We start from the raw sequence: 23,538 nt of genomic DNA on the forward strand, positions 1-23,538 counted from the left end.
TTCGTACTCAGCATTTTACTCGTCTTTGATTACTAGTGGCAGGCTCAGCACCATCACGTGGGAGGAGCTTGTGCCCATGGTCCTAGACCAGGAGGAACGATTCACGAACCCTCCTCAGGGTGGAGGTTCGGAGGCCTTAACTGGCCAACGGTCGAAAGGCCGTAACACGGGCAAAGGGAAGGCTTCGTCGGAGAAGTCTTCTGAGAAGAAGTCCATTACTGACCGCGAGAAACTAAAGGCAGAGAGGACCTGTAATGATTGTGGCGAGAAAGGCCACTACTGGAGGCAGTGTCCCAAGCGGAAGACCGAGAAGGATGAAGATTCCTCAGCAGCAATCATGAAGACTCTGGCTTTTGTGCACCTGGAGGTGATGGACACCGATGTTTCCTTTTCTTCAGGCAAGGGGGAGATTGGAGGACTCTCCGCAACGGATACTCGGGAGTGGATTCTCGATAGTGGTGCTTCTAGGCACATGACTCCTTCCCGTTCCGGTTTCCAGGATCTCTGCATGCTTTCTGGTCATATTCTTACTGGTGATACATCCCAGTTCACAGTGAGGGCAGGATGGAGATAGATCCCGATGGCAGAGGGGGGAAGCATTCCTCCAAGGTGTTGTATGTTCCGACACTTGGTTTTCATCTGTTGTCAGTGCATCAGGTCTGCAAGACTGGCGTATGGATGGAGTTTGATGAGCATTTTGTTGCTCTCTGGGACAAAGCAACAGGCCAGGTGGTTTGGGAAGGCAGAGTGGAGAATGGAGTCTACAGGCTTTCAGCACTCTCTCTCCCAGGTCCTCAGGTTTGTGATGAGTGGCAGTCTGGTAATGGCCACTTAAGTGTGGATACGCTGCCAGTGCGGGCTCTCCGAGACCAGGTGGTGGATAGCTTGCCAGTAGATGGCAGCAGTTGGCAGCAGTTGGCAGCAACTTTCCAGTACTGATGTTGGTAGTTCTTGTGTTCGACAGTCAGAGGAAGCTGAACAGGTCACTTATGCTCTGATGTCTCGTAGTTTTCGGGACATAGAACCTCTAGTAGATGAGGATGTTCTTTCCACGGGGACCTTTCGGAAAGCCAAGCAGGTAGCAAGTGATTACTTGCAGAAGGAGGTGGTTTCTCCAGGCTTTGTGGTTCCAGATTCAGAGGGGGGTGTTTGACAGGTTTCAGAAGGCCTTGCGTGGTCTTCAGCAGGTTTCCAGGACTTGTTTGTGCACCGTAACAAGTGTTGATCCTTGTGAGCAGTATGATGTCTCTGTGACTCAGAAGCTGTATGGTTCATTGATCTGGTTGATGGACACCAGATTGGACGGGAGCTTCCTGATGAGGCAGTTGAGCTCGTGGTTGCGGATGACTCTTTGGGAGGCAGGATTGCGTTTCCTGTGGTTTCCGCGGCATGCGAAGGATTAGGGACTCTTGTACACAGGAGGGGGTTTGTTGGATGGAGTCCGACTCCACACTTGGAGTGACTCAGTTTGGGGAGGAGATAATGACATGAGGAGCTCTACTTCAAGCCCAGGAGCAGGTTTTTGGAGCAGTTGGAGACAGTCATCTTTTGCCTTGTCGAGAACAGAGGCAAAGTACCGGGCTGTTTGTGATGCTGTTTGTGAGGTGGTGAGGTTGCAGAGGTTGCATTGCAGGATTGGGCTTCCACTGGAGGAACCCATGGTCATCCAGAGGTACTTTGTTCGTGAACAGATCGTTGCTGATGACATCTTGCTAGAGTTCTATTCGACGGAGGACAGTACAATGGACCTCTTCACGAAGTCGCTCTCTCAGGATTTGCTCAGGCGGCACCCCAGCTCCCTGTGGTTGGTTACACAGCCAGGAGCTGAGAGGGGGTGTTAGAAGTCATCTCCTATCTAGATTTATACACCAGGGCCTTCGTTGTGGGTGTGCCCGCCCGTATGAGGTGTTTTATCATTTTTCCTCACTCCCCGCATTTTTCCCCTATTTTTCCCATTTTTTGTGGCTTGGGAGGCAGCCCATTTGCTGGCCGTGGTCCACGACTTCATGCCAGAGCTGGCTGACTGCTGATGATCTGGCCGACTGGAGTTTATGCTGGTCGTGGAGTTCTCAGGGCTAGTCGGCTGCCTACAGCAGGCCGACTGCTGCTGTGGGGGCATATAAATAGGCCCCCAGCCCCCTTGCCACTATTGTATCATATTCGGGATCTTCTTGTGTATATCAGAGCAGAGTTACACGTCTACATCTGTCTCTCTCTTGTGCTGTTTTCCTGCCTGCCTTTTTTGCTCTTGTGTTCCCAGATCTGGTCATCATCTCCGCTGCGTATTCTGACAGAACTAACCTAAGGAACCCTAATCTGGATTTATCTTGTGATTGTCCTGCGTTTAAGAATTCTTGGAAGGATTCTGTCACGAGAATCCCTAACATCATCCATGAGGCATGCTGCATCTTGCGCCATAGAAAAAAGCATCGCAAATGTGGCCTCGTCCGCACTCTGGACACTGAATGTCTTTGACTACACACTGGCCGCCCATCTCCTGTCCACTGCCTGGCCCAGCCGATCAACACCTAGGCACCTATGTAGAGCTGTGCTAACCGCCCAAAACGCACCCAAAACCGGTCAAAACAATTGTTTAGCTCTGTAGGGGTAGGTGTATCACAACTTGCAACAATCCAAACAAGGATAGAACTCTTCAAAGCGTAAAGCCAACACCTTAGAAACTCTTCAGAGCATAAAGAGACTCACCTGTAGGTGGTAATGAGGAGTTTGTCCAAGACTGCTTAACTTCTCTAGGATTGTAGGGGGAGACTGTTGTTTGAAAATCAGTAGGAACAGCCGCACCTCTCTCAAGTAATCCTTTCTTTACCCATTCTCGATGTCTCCTTAGCTCCAGACCTTCCGACCTTACATGCAAAACAGAAGATAAAAGAATTTGTATCGGACACACTCTTACAGTCAGCGTCATTCAATTTCTAGTTGGCAAAGTTACCATGCCCACCTTGGTAACTCAGCACATTTGAGGCTCAATGGAAAAAATGGATTGCATGCCCGGGTAATAGCAAGCCACTCCTCATCATATCTGAATTCAGGTGTGCTGTCATCTACAGAAACCTCGATTACCTGCTACACAATACTTTAACCGTCAAAAATACTTGGTGTGCAGAATAACATGTTGAAAGCCCCACACTTGAATGGAAGAATATGTGCCACCTGTAGAAAATTACGGTTAGGGAGACACTTGTCTAATGCAAGAAACTTTGTAATCTCGCCTCCATTGTGTTGAACGAGTGCTGCAAACTTGGTATGGAGGTGGGCTGCAAACCAGTAAGATGGTTTCAGTTTCTGCAGCAGCAACTCTCCAGGCTTGCTCCCCAATGTGCCATTCATGACCTGGAAGAAAGAAACAGTAAAAAGGCAGTGGAAGTCTGGACTGCAGGTGGTTGCTTGGTTACACCCTTGCTTCAAGGACAGCCTCTTGATGTAGTCCAACATCTTATATGGAATTTGACTTGCACAATGAAACCGTACCTGCTTCTCAAGAAAGGGTTTGTGACGAAGTAAGCCCCCAACATCCCCAAACTTTGCGATGCCCCTTGGCCAATCATGCGAGATAAAAATGTCCAGTGGATCTTCTACTTGCAAAAGCTTGAACACATCATATTCTCGTACATGATATACTGACCGCATATCATTTTCATTGTATGGGGGACGCTCATAGTGACCTGTAGGAAAGTACTTCAAATCGTAAATTTCAAATTATTTACCAATCAAAAGAGTATAAAATGTTCCATGAGAGCATCTGCATGATCGTTTCGTAACTCATCTATGGATGATACTAAAGTAACCGACCACATGTGCCAATTCGATTGCCATATCAAAGATACTAATAAAGAGTGACCTCTGATGCACACCAATTGATATACAGAAAGTGCCTTACAGTGCCTTGAACCTTTCAAATGCAGAAAAACAGTATTTGTTAGCTTGCCTGCACGGTAGTCTTGAGGCTTGAAAATGCCTGACAGTCCACCTATACGCAGTCCTCCAAAGCGGATAACTCCAGCATATCCAAGAAAGTAGATTTGAGGAGCAGCCCAGCCGCCGTAGTAGCTGACCTAGACACCCCAAGGCACTTTAAGAAATTTGAGCAACTCTGGACCCATGTTTTATGTAAAAAATAATAGGTACAAAACCATGGACCTGCATCTGATTTTTCATCTTGACCTTAAGACTTCATACTAACAAATTTGAGGAACCAGGGATTTATAGACCATTTAGTCACATCAACCAAAAACCAAGCAAATTTTGTTGAGAAAATGTGAATCTTCAGTGCAATCATTTTTAGTAGGATGTGTAACATAAATGTGTTTTTGTATTTATATGAACATGTACATCTATACAAGTGTTTGCATGTATGTGTACATGTATATGCAGATGTACTTGTATGTGTATTCTGATATATGGAAGCACATGTATGATGGGTGGGTGCGCGCGCGCGCGTGTGTGTGTGTGTGTGTGTGTGTGTGTGTGTGTGTGTGTGTGAGACAGAGAGAGAGAGAGAGAGAGAGGGAGTGAGTATGTGCTTTTTACCCCAAAAAAAGTGTGAGGGTGTATGTGCAGATGCATACATGTCTACATGTGCATAAACGTGTATATGTACATATGTAATATGTGTGTATATGTCTATTTGTGCATGTGCAGTACCTGACACGGGTACATGTTATGTGTATACATATTGGCATGTATGCATGTGCATACACTGTGAGGGAAAGTACATTGGCATATACACATATTGAACAGGAAACTCACAGCTCCCATAAGTAATTTGATGCCTCGTGGTTACCCCCAGCGAATATGGTGGGATATGGAGCTGTTTCTTCGCCTGAATAGTACTTCCAGAAGCTATTCATGGATTTGTATTTCTCGGGGCAAGCCATCGAGCGTAGATCATCCTCGTTGCGGACAGCCTGTTTGGGAGAAAAAAAAAACACAGTTTCTTCCCCGTCTGGAACTGCATATTCTGCACAGACTTAGTGCTAGGGTTTTCTATAGATTCTGCACAGACTTAGGGTTAGCATAAGTGTTGAGCCTAAGCGTAGACCTGGAAGTCCCCGCAGCAGATGAGGAGATCGATCTTGATGCTCTCCATGTGTTCGAGGTGCTGCAGAGTGCCGTAGATATTCTCAAGGTCGCCATGCGCACAGCCTTCCACTGCAATCCTCATCCTGTGTACTCGAAGCCCTCGTTCTTGTGACAAATGAATATGTGTAACACTGTTTTCTGACCTACTTGGAAAGGCTTACACCTAGCAACTTTAAAGTTTCTGAAAAGAAATCCTCCCATAGAACACATCGATACAAAATGGACTCTTAGAGCCTACAACCCCATCGAGCTAAAACAAAACATTCACTCAAGACTAGCAAGGATCACGTCCAAAAATGTCAAAATACACATATAGATACATCAAAAGTGTACTTGTTATAATAACACTATCCCTTATACTCATGCATGTACCAGAGAACACTATCTCCTTCACTTGCAAATTTCGCCATGTCCAAGAGCTCAACCAATAACTGAGTAGGGATAGGACCTCTCCATAGTAGAAAGCAATCTCCATAATTTCTTAGGTAAAGGACTTTAGTGTATTACTGCAGATACATAAGCAACACCCTTAGTACTTTTATAGTGTTTTACTGAAGACACATAAGCAACACCCTTAATATATTTACAATTGTGTACCTTCCATCCGAGTAGAGGAGTCAATGAGAAATACAAAAGGAGTCAAAAAGTCAATGCAAAATAACTCCTCATTCTAATCGTATGAAGCACACATGTATCAATGTCTATGTAGAGCTAAAAAAAACTTTTTTTTTAAAGTAAGCATAGAGGAAATGATTAATTTGTATCACACAAACAATTAAGTAAACGACCAAAAAAATTACCTTTCAAAGCCAAAAAATAAACTTACCAAATTACCTCTACATTTATCTCGAAGCCAATTACCATACCTCCTTGAACACCATATTCGTGGTGTAAACAATGCCAAAAGTACTCATGTCAGTTTCAAAGGCAATGTTTAAAATAAATACTCTTACAACATTTGATGATCTCACTCATGAGAAAGCCACATATAATTGTCCATGGCTGAATACATGTGTCACAGTATAACCCTAGAATTGATAGTGTTTATCCCCTATGATTTATTGATGGCTATGGGGCAAATGCAAGCTTCATGGATGTTGCCATATATATATATAGGCAGTAATGTGTGTGAACACACTTAGGACCGCCGGGGCACTTTTTTCCTCTTTGGGAGGTTTTTTCCCCCGGCTTGTATATACGCCCATCCTTCTAGGGCTAACTTATCTTTTGTACATTGACACAATCTAATACTTCATGTTGTGTGCATTCTTGCTCCTTCTTCTCCAAGCTTTGTGTGCTTTCCTGCAACCCTAATTCCAACAATTGGTATCAGAGCAGGCATTGGCTCCCAGGGCTACGCCGCCAGCACCCTCCGACTCACGTTCTCCGATTGAGGTGAGCTTTCACGAGCGCTTCCAAGTCCCTATACTCTGCAAATTGACCCATAGGGCTCTGCGTTCTCAGAAATCGCATCTGAGGTCATTTCGGGCTCCGTTTTTGCATTTTAAGTTCTCTACAAGTGTTTTCGTCATTTTCTGCCGAAATTTCGACAGTGCAGTTTTCTGCAAAACAGGCATACGTACTCTATTGTGGACCGTGCTACATAGAACGAGTTGTTTTCTGTTCAGTCTTTGCTTCATTACAAGTAGCTTTTGCATCAGTTTCAATCAGTGGCCATGACTGATAACAACAATGATATATTTCGCATGTTATCTGCTGATGACAAATTGGATGGAGACAGCAACTACCCACTTTGGGCATATATGATGCAGCATGTTTTGGTTGCAAAAGGAGTGTGGAACATTGTGCAAGGTATGGATGTACGTCCAGGTTCTGTGGATGTAAGATCTGTTGAGGATGTTGCAGGTTCTAGCAGCTCTACTGTTGCTGCTGTTTTACCCACTGCTAAACAAGCTCGTTGGGATGGTAAAGATGCGCAGGCTCATGCCTTGATTGCACTTTCTGTCAAACGTAACATCACCCCACATATTCGTTCAGCTAAAACAGCAAAACAGGCTTGGGATATTCTAGCTGGTTTGTATGCAGGTCGTAACGAGGCAAAAATCGCTTACCTGCGTAAAGAGCTAGAATTGAAGATTATGCAAGAAGATGATGACATGAATGTTTTTCTTGCTGAGATTAAAGATCTCAAAGAACAGTTGATTTCTGCAGGTGAGATTATTCTTGATTATTCTATTGTGCTGACTGTTCTTGATGCTTTACCTGAGACATATCAGACTTTTGCTTCCACATGGAGACTTCTTAATGAGGACAGACCTGATGCTGTCAAGTATGATACTTTAGTCAACAAGCTCTTGCAAGAAGCACAGTCCAGGCAAAATAGGGCCAGGCAGCGTGCAGTTGATCAAGCATTTATTGCTGCCCAGTAGCAGAGAAGAAGTGGTAAGGCAGCCCCTTCCACTATTTCTTCTCCTATTAGTAGGTCTGCAACTTCTTCTCCTTCCACAGGTAGCAACAATAAGTCTAAGAAGGCTCTTGATAAAGGCAAGAAAAAGACCAGGTGCAACTATTGTAAGGCAAATGATCATGTCATTAAGAATTGCCCTAAGCTAAAGGCTAAAGAGGCAAAGAAGAAAGAGTCAAATGCAGCCACAATAGCGGATGCTTCTACAAATGCAGATTCTGCAAATGTTGTGCAGGATACAGAATGGGCGTTTAGCGTGTATTGCCAGTATGACCCATCTGTACATGATGCATGTTTGGTAGTTTCTGTTGACTCTAATGTATGGTATTTTGATAGTGGTGCTACAAAGCACATTACCTCGCATCGTGATATGTTCACTTGTCTTGAGGCTGTCTCTAATGGGAATACTGTCACATGTGCCAATAATGCTTCTTACCCAGTGAAGGGCGTTGGTAAAATAATGCTTACTGCTGCAAATGGCAGTGCTTTCACACTTTCAGATGCTTTGTATGTGCCAGGGATAAAGAAGAATCTATTGTCTGTCTCTGCGCTTGCTAGACTTGGATTTGTAGTCAAATTTGTGGATGACAGATGTACTGTTCATGATTTGACTTCTGGTGATACGATTATTGCATCTGGCACCTTGTTTCGTGGGCTGTATAGGCTCAATTCTTATGACAAGTGTGTGGAAGATTCAGCAAATGCAGTTTCTGATGAAAAGGCAATTTCAGATGCAAAACTATGGCATGCTCGTTTTGGTCATCTGAACTTTGCTAGTTTGCTACGTTTGCAGAAATTTGATATGGTTGCTTCATTGCCCCCTCTTGAGGCACCATTGAAACATGTTTGTGAAGGCTGTATTTTGGGCAAAATGCAGCGTTCTGCGTTTCCAAAGGATGGTTCTGTGCGGGCCACTCGCAAATTGCAACTTGTACATAGTGATGTATGTGGGCCTATGCAAACTCCGTCATTTGGACACTTGTACTTCGTGACTTTCATTGATGATTACTCGAGGCATGCATGGGTATATCCACTAAAGTCAAAGTCCGAAGTGTTTTTGTGCTTCAAACAGTTTTTTCTTATGGTTGAAAATGTATCCAATTGTACTGTGGGCACCCTCCGTTCTGATCGAGGGGGGGAGTACTTGTCTAAAGAGTTTGATGCATTTCTGGCTAGTCGTGGAATAAAACACCAATGTACAGTGCCGTATGCCCCTCAGCAAAATGGTGTTGCTGAGAGAAAAAACAGGTCACTTATGGAGATGGCACGATGTATGGTCAAGAGCCGAGGTTTGCCACATGCGTTTTGGCTTGAGGCTGTCATGTGTGCTGCATATGTACTCAACAGGTGTCCCACTAAGGCCTTGCAGTCTATTACTCCATACGAAGCTTGGCATGGTAGGAAGCCTTCTATTGGTCACTTACGTGTCTTTGGTTGCTTGGTCTATGCTTTAGTGCCTGTGCAACAATGTAGAAAATTGGATGATAAGGCTGTCAAATGCATTTTTGTTGGTTACAGTGCTGAGAGTAAGGGTTACAGATTGTATCATCCGCAGTCAAAGCGTATCTTGATTAGTCGAGATGTTGTTTTTGTGGAAGATGCTGTGCAGCCTTTGTTATCATGTACCAAAGAGACAAGTGTGAGCTCACGGGATGTATTTGATACATTATTGCCTCTGTTTACAGGTGGGAATTTAAATGTAAGTCCTAATGAGGCAAATATTCAGCCTATACAGATTTCAAACGACATCATAGATCAGCCTATTTCTAATGCAGATTTACAGGATGTAATTTCTGAGAATAGGGCTGAAAATGAGCAGGCTAGAGGTATGCCTAAATGGCTGGTGCAAACCTTGCGTGATAGTAAAATTGATGCACCTATATCTAGTTGTACTCGTTCAGGTTTTCCGCATGCCTCTTATGATGTCTAGCATATTCCCCTGTAATCAATTCCTTTTCTGAAATATAAGAGATCTTGTTTGTGGCTGTTTTAACCTAGAGAGAGAAAATATAAGAGATCTTGTTTGTGGCTTTTAACTTAGAGAGAGAAAATATTCTAGAGAGAGAATATTCAGATTTTGAATATTTTTGGATAGAAAAATATCTCATCTTATTAAAATAAGTTCCCCTAAAACAGAAATTCAAAAAGAATTTTCCAATGTGCAGTTGGAATTAATTAGAAATGGGTATAAAGGACCTTAGTCTAAGGGTCTAGATTTTCAAAAAATTTTGGATTATGGTCCAATTAAGGTTCCTATGGGCCAATAGCATCAATCCATGTGTAGGGAGGAGATAAATCCAAATTGTAAAAGAAGATACCCAAAAATGAGTAAATGCTCACATAAGATGAAGAGTTGAAAATGTACAAGGTTTATTAGTAAAAACTATGAACAATAAAATTTTGACACACATGTAAGGAAGGAGAGTTCTTTAAAGAAGGTGCATATTTCACATAAGATGAAGAGTTGAAAATGTACAAGGTTTATTCGTAAAAAACTATGAGCAATAAAATTTTGACACATATGTAAGGAAGGGGAGTTCTTTAAAGAAGGTGCATATTTCACATAAGATGAAGAGTTGAAAATGTACAAGGTTTATTAGTAAAAAACTATGAGCAATAAAATTTTGACACATATGTAAGGAAGGGGAGTTCTTTAAAGAAGGTGCATATTTCACATAAGATGAAGAGTTGAAAATGTACAAGGTTTATTAGTAAAAAACTATGAGCAATAAAATTTTGACACATATGTAAGGAAGGGGAATTCTTTAAAGGAGGTGCATATTTCACATGCTTGAATGAGTTTTAAACTCAAAAATAATGTGATATTTTTATCTCTCATCTCTCTTGAACCAAACCAAATCAAAATAGAACCAAACCGAATCAAAAAGTAACCAAACTAGGTCCAAATCTAGTCCAAATTCAACCAAACTGACTTGGAAAATTCTAGAATCAGTTTGTTTGGTTAGGAGCTCAATTTTTCCTATAAATAGAAGCCTTCCCTTGTTGAAAAAGATATAGTGTCTTATGCATTGTTACTCTACTCCACCTAAGCCAAGAACTATGAATTCTTTAATAATTCATTAGTTTTTGACACTTCTCTCTTTCTTCAATCCCCATTGGTGGCTCCATCAACATACTAAACCAATTGATTGGTTGGGGGCCTCTACCGTGATCAAAGAATCAAGTAAATTATAAGATAAGTATAGTGAATTTTGATCTTTTCTATAATTTCTCAATGATTCTCTCTTCTCAACCCCTCTCAAGCTTGAGAAGCTTAATTGGTATGGTTTTTGAAATGCTATTAAAGTTAATTAAGTAATGATAGTAAAGAATTATATAGAATTCTATTTATATTTAATTCTAATGGTTTTCTCTCTCTCTCACTTAAGAAATGGTCATACTCATGACCCTTTTTAATCCAAATGAAGCTTTTTATAAGGCTTTTCCTTAATCCAAGATTAAGCTATGCTTGAGGCCAAATTAATGGCTTTTTTCTATGCTTTTAGTTTATGTATATTGATGATTCAATCCATTATGGATTGATGATCCAATTAGAGACCATTCTAATTATTTTCTTAATGATCCAATTAGAGACCATTATGGATTGATGATCCAATTAGAGACCATTCTAATTATTTCTTTAATAATGAGCCTTATCCCTTAGAAAAAATTGAGATTTATCAGTCATAGTAGCGGAGCTATGGCAAAATTTTTATAGAAATTACGCATAAAATAATTTCATTCAAAGCATAAAAAGAGGACTTTCTACCATATTCTAGAAACTATCATCCTAGATTAATTAAAAGAATATTATTATGCATGGAGATATGGATGTTTGCATGTAGATGTAGAGGTATGGATGTGAGTGTGAATGTGGAGGTGGATGTATGCATGGAGATGTGGATGTATGCATGTAGAAATAGATGTGTAGATGAGGATGTAAATAGAGATGTGGATGGATACATGTAGATGTAGATGTATAGATGTAGATGTGAATGGAGATGTGGATGTATACATGTAGATGTAGATGTATAGATGTAGATGTGGATGTGGAAGTGGATGGATGCATGTAGATGTAGATGTATAGATGTAGATGTGGATGTGAAAGTGGATGGATGCATGTAGATGTAGATGTATAGATGTAGATGGGAATGGAGATATGGATGTATGCATATAGATGTAGATGTATAGATGTAGATGTGAATGGAGATGTGGATGTATACATGTAGATGTAGATGTATAGATGTAGATGTGGATGTGGAGGTGGATGGATGCATGTAGATGTAGATGTATAGATGTAGATGGGAATGGAGATATGGATGTATGCATGTAGATGTAGATGTATAGATGTAGATGTGGATGTGGAGGTGGATGGATGCATGTAGATGTAGGATGTATAGATGTAGATGTGAATGGAGATGTGGATGTATGCATGTAGATGTAGGTGTATAGATGTAGATGTGGATGTAGAGGTGGATGTATGCATGTAGATGTAGATGTATAGATGTGGATGTGAATGTGGAGGTGGATGTATGCATGTAGATGTAGATGTATGGAGGTGAATGTGAATGTGGATGTGGATGTATGCATAGAGATATAGATGTATGCATGTAGATGTGAATGTACGCATATAGATGTGGATGTATGGATGTGAATATACGATATGTGATGTGAGGGAATCTGAAGTGATGAGATGGAAATGATGTGATGGGATGAGTATACATATAAATGGAATATGGAATAAGTAATGTAGATTGATGAGGGATAATGTGGAAAAATGAAAGTTAAAATAGAAATTGTATTGTAAACTATTTGTAAATGCTGTTTGTAAATGATTGTTTTATGTCAAGAATGCTGGGGGGAGCATTTTGACCATCTTGTGATTAAAGTCGTGATGATAAAGTTACAACTGCTGACGGGGAGTCAATGAAGGACGTCTCGCATAGCAAGGTCTTGACCAGCCTCGGTGCGATTAAAATGGTGAGCTTCCGGTACGGTGGATGAGGGGCCAAGGAAGCGGCCTATGAGTGAAGCGCTAGGTCACCTGCGAAGGATCCTAGAGGGTGCTGACCATACGGTGCTCGGGCTCTGGGTCGCCTAGGATACCCACGCGTGCGTCGAGGAAGATATTGGAACAAGAGTAGGAGTTGTTTTCTGAAATCGAGCATGGATCTGGTTGATTGACCCTCCTTGGTCTTCAATGGATGAGTCCATGGCTCTTTATATGGATCTGTTGGTTGATCTTGCTGATCTTCCACGAGAGTCCATCTTGATAAGAGATTATATTGCCGAGTATTATGGGCTAGGGATTAGGAAACGGCCCCTGTGTGGACAGGTGGTGAGCGTCCTAGTTGCCAATGATGCCATAGATACTCTGATGAAGGAATGATGGAAAAATTAAGAATCAACTGGATAAATTGGAAGATGGTGATCAGTGATACTATGGTTTTATTAAAGGATTGTTTTAAACTGGTTGAATCTGTGAAAAGGCAATTTCATATTGGGTGTGTGAGTGGTGTGACTAGTTTTATTTTTGCATGAACATCCGGCTAGGGGGCCTTGGAACTCTTTTCCTTGGTACCCGGGACAAAACCTAACCAAATTCTTAATTGGATCCCATCACGACAGTGGTTGGGCGGTTGGCTAAAGGCTGGACTGATGGATCCGTAAATCGAGACTCAAACTTTTGTTTTTACGATAGATAAAATAAATCCCGGACATTAACTGTTCTATGGATAGGAATCAACGGCTGTGCCTCTTGAATGGGGGAAAAAGGCGTTGATCCCAATGATCCAAGTGCAAGTTTCTCCCTTGATCTGACCAAGTATCTTATAGATGTAATTGGATCAGCTCGATCAGAAATGATCTTGACTACGTTAGAGTAAAGAGTTATCCTGGTGGAATCGCCCGTGCTTTCCGGCAAAGGAAGTTTTTTCGGGTTCGGTTTTGGAACAACCGACGGATTAGTCTCTTATCTGGATATCCGGGGTGAGGCCCCGAATGTGGGACCCCTGTCCCGCGCGAGAAGTGCTACTTCCGCTGCTAGTATCCCGAATCTGTTGCTCGGTGGGAACAGGGATCCTACAGTTGGTATCAGAGCATTTGGTTAATAAAGATCAACTGAGAAGACAAATATGTCAAAAATTTATCAAGAAACACAAAAGGTTATAATTGTGTGAGATAATTCATACAATTTGATATTCAAACTGAAATTCATAATTTGGTAATTGGTTCTTCATATGGAAGTACCGCAATTATATAGAATCCCTGACTTGCTTGAGGCCTAAACATGATAGTATTTACCTTATAATTCCAAGGGCCGTGACTACCCGTATATACCGAGAGTATACTGCAGCTCTTTACTGACAGTATATACGAGTAAATCTAAGACTTGAAATTATAAGCGTTAATGCTATCTAGATGATGATTTCGAATGTGATTGATATGATTTTTAATTCTGTTTGAGAATTGATGAATTGATTTGGATTCTGATTGAAAATGCTGATTGAAAAATGTTGATTTTTAAAAAATTAGTTGAAATATAATGAAACCACAATGAGGGGGAATGGGACGAGTCCCTGTGATGATATTCATAACTAGAATGATGATAATGAATTCAGCAAATCACTATGAGGTTAGTGGGTTGTGCTGTTAGATTGCTACTGTTAATAACTTGACCGGTAGATCAAGTTAAGGGATGTCAAATTGAGAACTTGCTTGACTGAAATTTCCGTGGAGGAATGTTCCGAAGGAAGCTTTTCGGTCTAATGGACCATTATCATGTTAAAGATATGAATGACATGATCTAAATGAATTGTTATTTAATGATGAGTTCTATATAAGGGATATTTATCCCAGTGTTCTATATAAGGGATATTTATCCCAGTGTTCTGTTGGGTTGACCAGAATATAAGGAACCCCAGAATAAAATTGGATGAGGACATCTCGCACTTTTTAAGTGGGGTAGAATGTAAGATTCCTCCCCAACCTTCGAAGTATACAGGAGTAAGAATCTTCCTTTCTGATCTTATAATTATTCCCTCTCTAAAATAAAAGAAAGTTTCTGTTTAAAAAAGGAAGACCCTTTCCCTAGAATACTTCTCAAGAGTCCCACATGTTTTAAAGATTTAGAACAATCAGTTCAGAAGTGAGAATCGGTGTTTTGGATACCAAGGTTTTGGTTTTCATTCGAGTACGGCCCAAAAGAAGTTCTTTATCTCTTGGGGAGTATAAGAAGTTATCCCCCAGATATTGTGACCTTATATCTGAATTCAATGAAAGAAGGTGACTTAGCCTACAAGTTTCTTTTATCTCCTCATCTCAAAATTCTTAATGCCTTCTATAGAAAAATGTGTCAAACTCAAATCATGGAAAGACGGTAAAACTTCAGTGGCAAGTTACCGTTGGCTTCTAGGTTACGCTAGCTCCTTCCTTTATATAAGTCGTAACTTTACTTGTCGCTCACAGTAATCTTACTCCCATCGATCTCCTTTCTTTCTTAATCTCCTTCATGGCTTGGCAACAAGAACTAGTTTTATCCATGATGATTTCTCACCTTCAAGACGCAAGAGAGTCTGTGAAGAAAGACTTTATAGAACAGTATGAGCGCTCACTTTTTCCTCACCTAGGAACTTCTGTAGCGCAGACCAAATGGCGGACCTATCAAAACATAATTAGGGTAACACACTGGGGTCAGCAGCACTTTCGTAACAATGTCCGCTTGGCCATGGTTATTGAAGCTTTGGGTTTGGGTCCCCGATACTACTGCGTCATGAGATCAAGGCATCTTGGGTTTTCTGAGCGGGTCTTCTTACTGGCGTATTTTCTTTCTCATGAGAAGATATGCCTTTATCCCGTTTTTGGCTTTCCTCTCAGAGGTCCTTTTGTTAGATCACCTCATACCACTGAGATAGGTGCGGTAATAACCAGCAGAATCATTCCTATAGATGAGTTACCCTATACTTGTGCAGCTTGTGAGTGCTACTTTTGTGACCATATGATGGACGGGCTTATGGAAGTGTAAAGAGTTCTTCTATCTTTACTGTATAAGTTCCGAGAATGAATAAAGTTTAAATCTTGTTCTTATCTTGCTTTCTTTAAGACTTTTCTTGGTGGTTAATCTTGATTAAAAATTTTTCTCTAAGTCTCATATTCGTGCATCTTGCGAAATTATCCCAGTTTGCGAGATGAGGACATCTCGCATTTTTTAAGTGGGGTAGAATGTAAGATTCCTCCCCCAACCCCCTTTTTGATGTCTAGCATATTCCCCTGTAATCAATTCCTTTTCTGAAATATAAGAGATCTTGTTTGTGGCTGTTTTAACCTAGAGAGAGAAAATATTCTAGAGAGAGAATATTCAGATTTTGAATATTTTTGGATAGAAAAATATCTCATCTTATTAAAATAAGTTCCCCTAAAACAGAAATTCAAAAAGAATTTTCCAATGTGCAGTTGGAATTAATTAGAAATGGGTATAAAGGACCTTAGTCTAAGGGTCTAGATTTTCAGAAATTTTTGGATTATGGTCCAATTAAGGTTCCTATGGGCCAATAGCATCAATCCATGTGTAGGGAGGAGATAAATCCAAATTGTAAAAGAAGATACCCAAAAATGAGTAAATGCTCACATAAGATGAAGAGTTGAAAATGTACAAGGTTTATTAGTAAAAACTATGAACAATAAAATTTTGACACATATGTAAGGAAGGAGAGTTCTTTAAAGAAGGTGCATATTTCACATAAGATGAAGAGTTGAAAATGTACAAGGTTTATTCGTAAAAAACTATGAGCAATAAAATTTTGACACATATGTAAGGAAGGGGAGTTCTTTAAAGAAGGTGCATATTTCACATAAGATGAAGAGTTGAAAATGTACAAGGTTTATTAGTAAAAAACTATGAGCAATAAAATTTTGACACATATGTAAGGAAGGGGAGTTCTTTAAAGAAGGTGCATATTTCACATAAGATGAAGAGTTGAAAATATACAAGGTTTATTAGTAAAAAACTATGAGCAATAAAATTTTGACACATATGTAAGGAAGGGGAATTCTTTAAAGGAGGTGCATATTTCACATGCTTGAATGAGTTTTAAACTCAAAAATAATGTGATATTTTTATCTCTCATCTCTCTTGAACCAAACCAAATCAAAATAGAACCAAACCGAATCAAAAAGTAACCAAACTAGGTCCAAATCTAGTCCAAATTCAACCAAACTGACTTGGAAAATTCTAGAATCAGTTTGTTTGGTTAGGAGCTCAATTTTTCCTATAAATAGAAGCCTTCCCTTGTTGAAAAAGATATAGTGTCTTATGCATTGTTACTCTACTCCACCTAAGCCAAGAACTATGAATTCTTTAATAATTCATTAGTTTTTGACACTTCTCTCTTTCTTCAATCCCCATTGGTGGCTCCATCAACATACTAAACCAATTGATTGGTTGGGGGCCTCTACCGTGATCAAAGAATCAAGCAAATTATAAGATAAGTATAGTGAATTTTGATCTTTTCTATAATTTCTCAATGATTCTCTCTTCTCAACCCCTCTCAAGCTTGAGAAGCTTAATTGGTATGGTTTTTGAAATGCTATTGAAGTTAATTAAGTAATGATAGTAAAGAATTATATAGAATTCTATTTATATTTAATTCTAATGGTTTTCTCTCTCTCTCACTTAAGAAATGGTCATACTCATGACCCTTTTTAATCCAAATGAAGCTTTTCATAAGGCTTTTCCTTAATCCAAGATTAAGGAAAAGGCTTTTCATAAGGCTTTTCCATAAGGCTTTTCATAAGGCTTTTCCTTAATCCAAGATTAAGCTATGCTTGAGGCCAAATTAATGGCTTTTTTCTATGCTTTTAGTTTATGTATATTGATGATTCAATCCATTATGGATTGATGATCCAATTAGAGACCATTCTAATTATTTTCTTAATGATCCAATTAGAGACCATTCTAATTATTTTCTTAATGATCCAATTAGAGACCATTATGGATTGATGATCCAATTAGAGACCATTCTAATTATTTCTTTAATAATGAGCCTTATCCCTTAGAAAAAATTGAGATTTATCAGTCATAGTAGCAGAGCTATGGCAAATTTTTTATAGAAATTACGCATAAAATAATTTCATTCAAAGCATAAAAAGAGGACTTCCTACCATATTCTAGAAACTATCATCCTAGATTAATTAAAAGAATATTATTATGCATGGAGATATGGATGTTTGCATGTAGATGTAGAGGTATGGATGTGAGTGTGAATGTGGAGGTGGATGTATGCATGGAGATGTGGATGTATGCATGTAGAAATAGATGTGTAGATGAGGATGTAAATGGAGATGTAGATGGATACATGTAGATGTAGATGTATAGATGTAGATGTGAATGGAGATGTGGATGTATACATGTAGATGTAGATGTATAGATGTAGATGTGGATGTGGAAGTGGATGGATGCATGTAGATGTAGATGTATAGATGTAGATGGGAATGGAGATATGGATGTATGCATGTAGATGTAGATGTATAGATGTAGATGTGAACGGAGATGTGGATGTATACATGTAGATGTAGATGTATAGATGTAGATGTAGATGTGGATGTGAATGGAGATGTGGATGTATACATGTAGATGTAGATGTAGATGTTGAGGTGGATGGATGCATGTAGATGTAGATGTATAGATGTAGATGGGAATGGAGATATGGATGTATGCATGTAGATGTAGATGTATAGATGTAGATGTGGATGTGGAGGTGGATGGATGCATATAGATGTAGATGTATAGATGTAGATGTGAATGGAGATGTGGATGTATGCATGTAGATGTAGGTGTATAGATGTAGATGTGGATGTAGAGGTGGATGTATGCATGTAGATGTAGATGTATAGATGTGGATGTGAATGTGGAGGTGGATGTATGCATGTAGATGTAGATGTATGGAGGTGAATGTGAATGTGGATGTGGATGTATGCATAGAGATGTAGATGTATACATGTAGATGTGAATGTACGCATATAGATGTGGATGTATGGATGTGAATATACGATATGTGATGTGAGGGAATCTGAAGTGATGAGATGGAAATGATGTGATGGGATGAGTATACATATAAATGGAATATGGAATAAGTAATGTAGATTGATGAGGGATAATGTGGAAAAATGAAAGTTAAAATAGAAATTGTATTGTAAACTGTTTGTAAATGCTGTTTGTAAATGATTGTTTTATGTCAAGAATGCTGGGGGGAGCATTTTGACCATCTTGTGATTAAAGTCGTGATGATAAAGTTACAACTGCTGACGGGGAGTCAATGAAGGACGTCTCGCGTAGCAAGGTCGGCCGAGGTCTTGACCAGCCTCGGTGCGATTAAAATGGTGAGCTTCCGGTACGGTGGATGAGGGGCCAAGGAAGCGGCCTATGAGTGAAGCGCTAGGTCACCTGCGACGAAGGATCCTAGAGGGTGCTGACCATACGGTGCTCGGGCTCTGGGTCGCCTAGGATACCCACGCGTGCGTCGAGGAAGATATTGGAACAAGAGTAGGAGTTGTTTTCTGAAATCGGGCATGGATCTGGTTGATTGACCTTGCTGGTCTTCAATGGATGAGTCCATGGCTCTTTATATGGATCTGTTGGTTGATCTTGCTGATCTTCAACGAGAGTCCATCTTGATAAGAGATTATATTGCCAAGTATTATGGGCTAGGGATTAGGAAACGGCCCCTGTGTGGATAGGTGGTGAGCGTCCTAGTTGCCAATGATGCCATAGATACTCTGATGAAGGAATGATGGAAAAATTAAGAATCAACTGGATAAATTGGAAGATGGTGATCAGTGATACTATGGTTTTATTAAAGGATTGTTTTAAACTGGTTGAATCTGTGAAAAGGCAATTTCATATTGGGTGTGTGAGTGATGTGACTAGTGTTATTTTTGCATGAACATCCGGCTAGGGGGCATTGGAACTCTTTTCCTTGGTACCCGGGACAAAACCTAACCAAATTCTTAATTGGATCCCATCACGACAGTGGTTGGGCGGTTGGCTAAAGGCTGGACTGATGGATCCGTAAATCGAGACTCAAACTTTTGTTTTTACGATAGATAAAATCAATCCCGGACAGTAACTGTTCTATGGATAGGAATCAACGGCTGTGCCTCTTGAATGGGGGAAAAAGACGTTGATCCCAATGATCCAAGATCCAAGTGCAAGTTTCTCCCTTGATCTGACCAAGTATCTTATAGATGTAATTGGATCAGCTCGATCAGAAATGATCTTGACTACGTTAGAGTAAAGAGTTATCCTGGTGGAATCGCCCGTGCTTTCCGGTAAAGGAAGTTTTTTCGGGTTCGGTTTTGGAACAACCGACGGATTAGTCTCTTATCCGGATATCCGTGGGTGAGGCCCCCACCAATATGGGACCCCTGTCCCGCGCAAGAAGTGCTACTTCCGCTGCTAGTATCCCGAATCTGTTGCTCGGTGGGAACAGGGATCTTACAGGATGCTTCTACAAATGCAGATTCTGCAAATGTCGTGCAGGATACAGAATGGGCGTTTAGCGTGTATTGCCAGTATGACCCATCTGTACATGATGCATGTTTGGTAGTTTCTGTTGACTCTAATGTATGGTATTTTGATAGTGGTGCTACAAAGCACATTACCTCGCATCGTGATATGTTCACTTGTCTTGAGGCTGTCTCTAATGGGAATACTGTCACATGTGCCAATAATGCTTCTTACCCAGTGAAGGGCGTTGGTAAAATAATGCTTACTGCTGCAAATGGCAATGCTTTCACACTTTCAGATGCTTTGTATGTGCCAGGATTAAAGAAGAATCTATTGTCTGTCTCTGCGCTTGCTAGACTTGGATTTGTAGTCAAATTTGTGGATGACAGATGTACTGTTCATGATTTGACTTCTGGTGATACGATTATTGCATCTGGCACCTTGTTTCGTGGGCTGTATAGGCTCAATTCTTATGACAAGTGTGTGGAAGATTCAGCAAATGCAGTTTCTGATGAAAAGGCAATTTCAGATGCAAAACTATGGCATGCTCGTTTTGGTCATCTGAACTTTGCTAGTTTGCTACGTTTGCAGAAATTTGATATGGTTGCTTCATTGCCCCCTCTTGAGGCACCATTGAAACATGTATGTGAAGGCTGTATTTTGGGCAAAATGCAGCGTTCTGCGTTTCCAAAGGATGGTTCTGTGCGGGCCACTCGCAAATTGCAACTTGTACATAGTGATGTATGTGGGCCTATGCAAACTCCGTCATTTGGACACTTGTACTTCGTGACTTTCATTGATGATTACTCGAGGCATGCATGGGTATATCCACTAAAGTCAAAGTCCGAAGTGTTTTTGTGCTTCAAACAGTTTTTTCTTATGGTTGAAAATGTATCCAATTGTACTGTGGGCACCCTCCGTTCTGATCGAGGGGGGGAGTACTTGTCTAAAGAGTTTAATGCATTTCTGGCTAGTCGTGGGATAAAACACCAATGTACAGTGCCGTATGCCCCTCAGCAAAATGGTGTTGCTGAGAGAAAAAACAGGTCACTTATGGAGATGGCACGATGTATGGTCAAGAGCCGAGGTTTGCCACATGCGTTTTGGCTTGAGGCTGTCATGTGTGCTGCATATGTACTCAACAGGTGTCCCACTAAGGCCTTGCAGTCTATTACTCCATACGAAGCTTGGCATGGTAGGAAGCCTTCTATTGGTCACTTACGTGTCTTTGGTTGCTTGGTCTATGCTTTAGTGCCTGTGCAACAATGTAGAAAATTGGATGATAAGGCTGTCAAATGCATTTTTGTTGGTTACAGTGCTGAGAGCAAGGGTTACAGATTGTATCATCCGCAGTCAAAGCGTATCTTGATTAGTCGAGATGTTGTTTTTGTGGAAGATGCTGTACAGCCTTTGTTATCATGTACCAAAGAGACAGGTGTGAGCTCACGGGATGTATTTGATACATTATTGCCTCTGTTTACAGGTGGGAATTTAAATGTAAGTCCTAATGAGGCAAATATTCAGCCTATACAGATTTCAAACGACATCATAGATCAGCCTATTTCTAATGCAGATTTACAGGATGTAATTTCTGAGAATAGGGCTGAAAATGAGCAGGCTAGAGGTATGCCTAAATGGCTGGTGCAAACCTTGCGTGATAGTAAAATTGATGCACCTATATCTAGTCGTACTCGTTCAGGTTTTGAGCATGCCTCTTATGCATCAGATTGTTATGCTTTGGCTATGTCTAGTATGTGTGAAGAGGAAGAACCTCTTTCATTTGATGAGGCACAAAAATTAGAAAATTGGTTGGCTGCAATCCAAAGTGAATATGATGCTATAATCAAGAATGGTACATGGTCTTTGTGTGATTTGCCTATTGGTAAAAAGGCCATTGGATGTAAGTGGGTTTTTAAGTTGAAACGAAAGCTAGATGGCAGTGTTGATCGCTATAAGGCTAGACTTGTTGCAAAGGGTTATGCTCAAGAAAAGGGCATTGATTTTGATGAGACCTTTGCTCCCACTTGTCATATGACTACCATTCGTAGCATTTGTGTATTGGCAGCTCATAATGGTTGGAATGTACATCATTTGGACATAAAGACTGTGTTCTTGAATGGAGATTTGCATGAGGAGGTGTATGTATCGCAGCCTCGTGGTTTTGTTCAAAGAGGGCAGGAAAACAAAGTGTGCAGGTTGAAAAAGGCTTTATATGGTTTAAAGCAAGCTCCACGAGCTTGGTATGAAAAGATACATGCATATTTGATTGCACATGGGTTTCAGAATAGTCCAACATAAAGCACTTTGTATGTTAAACGTGTGGATGGTGTACATCTAATCATTGCTCTCTATGTCGATGACATGCTGCTCACAGGACCAAATGAGAGTCATATTGCTGATTTTAAGGCTGATTTGAATGCCTCTTTTGAGATGTCAGATTTGGGACATTTGGCATCATTATTTGGGAATACAATTTAAGCAGTGTGATGGAGGTATTGATTTGTGTCAAACAAAGTATATTTAGACATTGTTGCGGAGATTTGGCCTTGAAGACTGCAAGCCTATTGCTACTCCAATGGAGACAGGTTTGAAGTTGAGTCTTCATGATGTTGGAGATCACTTTGATGTCACACTCTATCAGACAGCTGTTGGTTGCCTCATTTATGTATGCATTACGAGGCCGGACATTCAGTTTGCAGTCTCACAGGTGAGCAGGTTTATGCATAGCCCAGGGTCTCAGCATTGGAAGGCAGTTAAACGCATCTTTCGCCACTTGAGTGGCACCATACATCTTGGGTTGTTTTATCCCAAGGGGGGATCGTTGCTGCCAGATTTACATGCTTTTTCGGACTCAGATTGGGCTGGTTGCTATGACACAAGAGTGTCCACAAGTGGTTTTTGTTTCATGCTCCGTAGCTCATGCATATCTTGGTTGAGCAAGAAGCAACCTACTATGGCCACTTCTAGTTGTGAAGCTGAGTACAGGGCAGCTTTCACAGCTATGGTTGAGTGTATGTGGCTCAGACGGCTTATGGTGGCTGACTTGGGTGTTGGACAGGAGTCTGCCACCTCTATCTTCACTGACAGTCAGAGCGCATTGGCAGTTACGAGAAACCCAGTTTTTCATGCTTGCACAAAGCACATTGAGGTGCATTATCACTATGTCAGGGAGAGACTCTCAGCAGGAGAGATCAGCTTGGCCTATGTGCCAACACAGGACAACCTCGCCGATCTTTTCACAAAGGCGCTTCGAAGCTTTCCGCAAAGCTTTGGGCTTGCTCCCCTTTGTGGACTGATCTACTTCGGGCATGGCACTCCCCTATACATGAGTGCCAGCTCTCGTTCACACCATCACTCCCAGGGGGGATTTGTTGCCATATATATATAGGCAGTGATGTGTGTGAACACACTTAGGACCGTCGGGGCACTTTTTCCCTCTTTAGGAGGTATTTTCCCCCGGCTTGTATATACGCCCATCCTTCTAGGGCTAACTTATCTTTTGTACATTGAC

At 40.8% G+C, this 23,538-nt stretch overlaps 1 protein-coding gene across 1 annotated transcript in view; it reads right to left on the reverse strand.

Moving 5' to 3' along the window:
• Window positions 1–5,386, reverse strand: part of DBR1 (debranching enzyme 1) — a 47,612-nt gene extending 42,226 nt beyond the window's left edge. Inside the window, exons 1-7 of the mRNA XM_086812345.1 lie at window positions 5,060–5,386; window positions 4,768–4,925; window positions 3,947–4,068; window positions 3,490–3,683; window positions 3,172–3,351; window positions 2,960–3,081; window positions 2,707–2,864 (exon numbers count right to left, since the gene is read on the reverse strand). Coding sequence (XP_086668471.1) covers window positions 2,707–2,864; window positions 2,960–3,081; window positions 3,172–3,351; window positions 3,490–3,683; window positions 3,947–4,068; window positions 4,768–4,925; window positions 5,060–5,182 — 1,057 coding nt within the window. The 5' untranslated portion in view covers window positions 5,183–5,386. The remainder of the gene's footprint in view (window positions 1–2,706; window positions 2,865–2,959; window positions 3,082–3,171; window positions 3,352–3,489; window positions 3,684–3,946; window positions 4,069–4,767; window positions 4,926–5,059) is intronic.
• Window positions 5,387–23,538: the final 18,152 nt, after the last annotated feature.

The sequence above is a fragment of the Cibotium barometz genome, chromosome 18 (assembly GCF_041138505.1).
Source record: "Cibotium barometz isolate CiBa-2024 chromosome 18, ASM4113850v1, whole genome shotgun sequence".
NCBI lineage: Eukaryota > Viridiplantae > Streptophyta > Polypodiopsida > Cyatheales > Cibotiaceae > Cibotium > Cibotium barometz.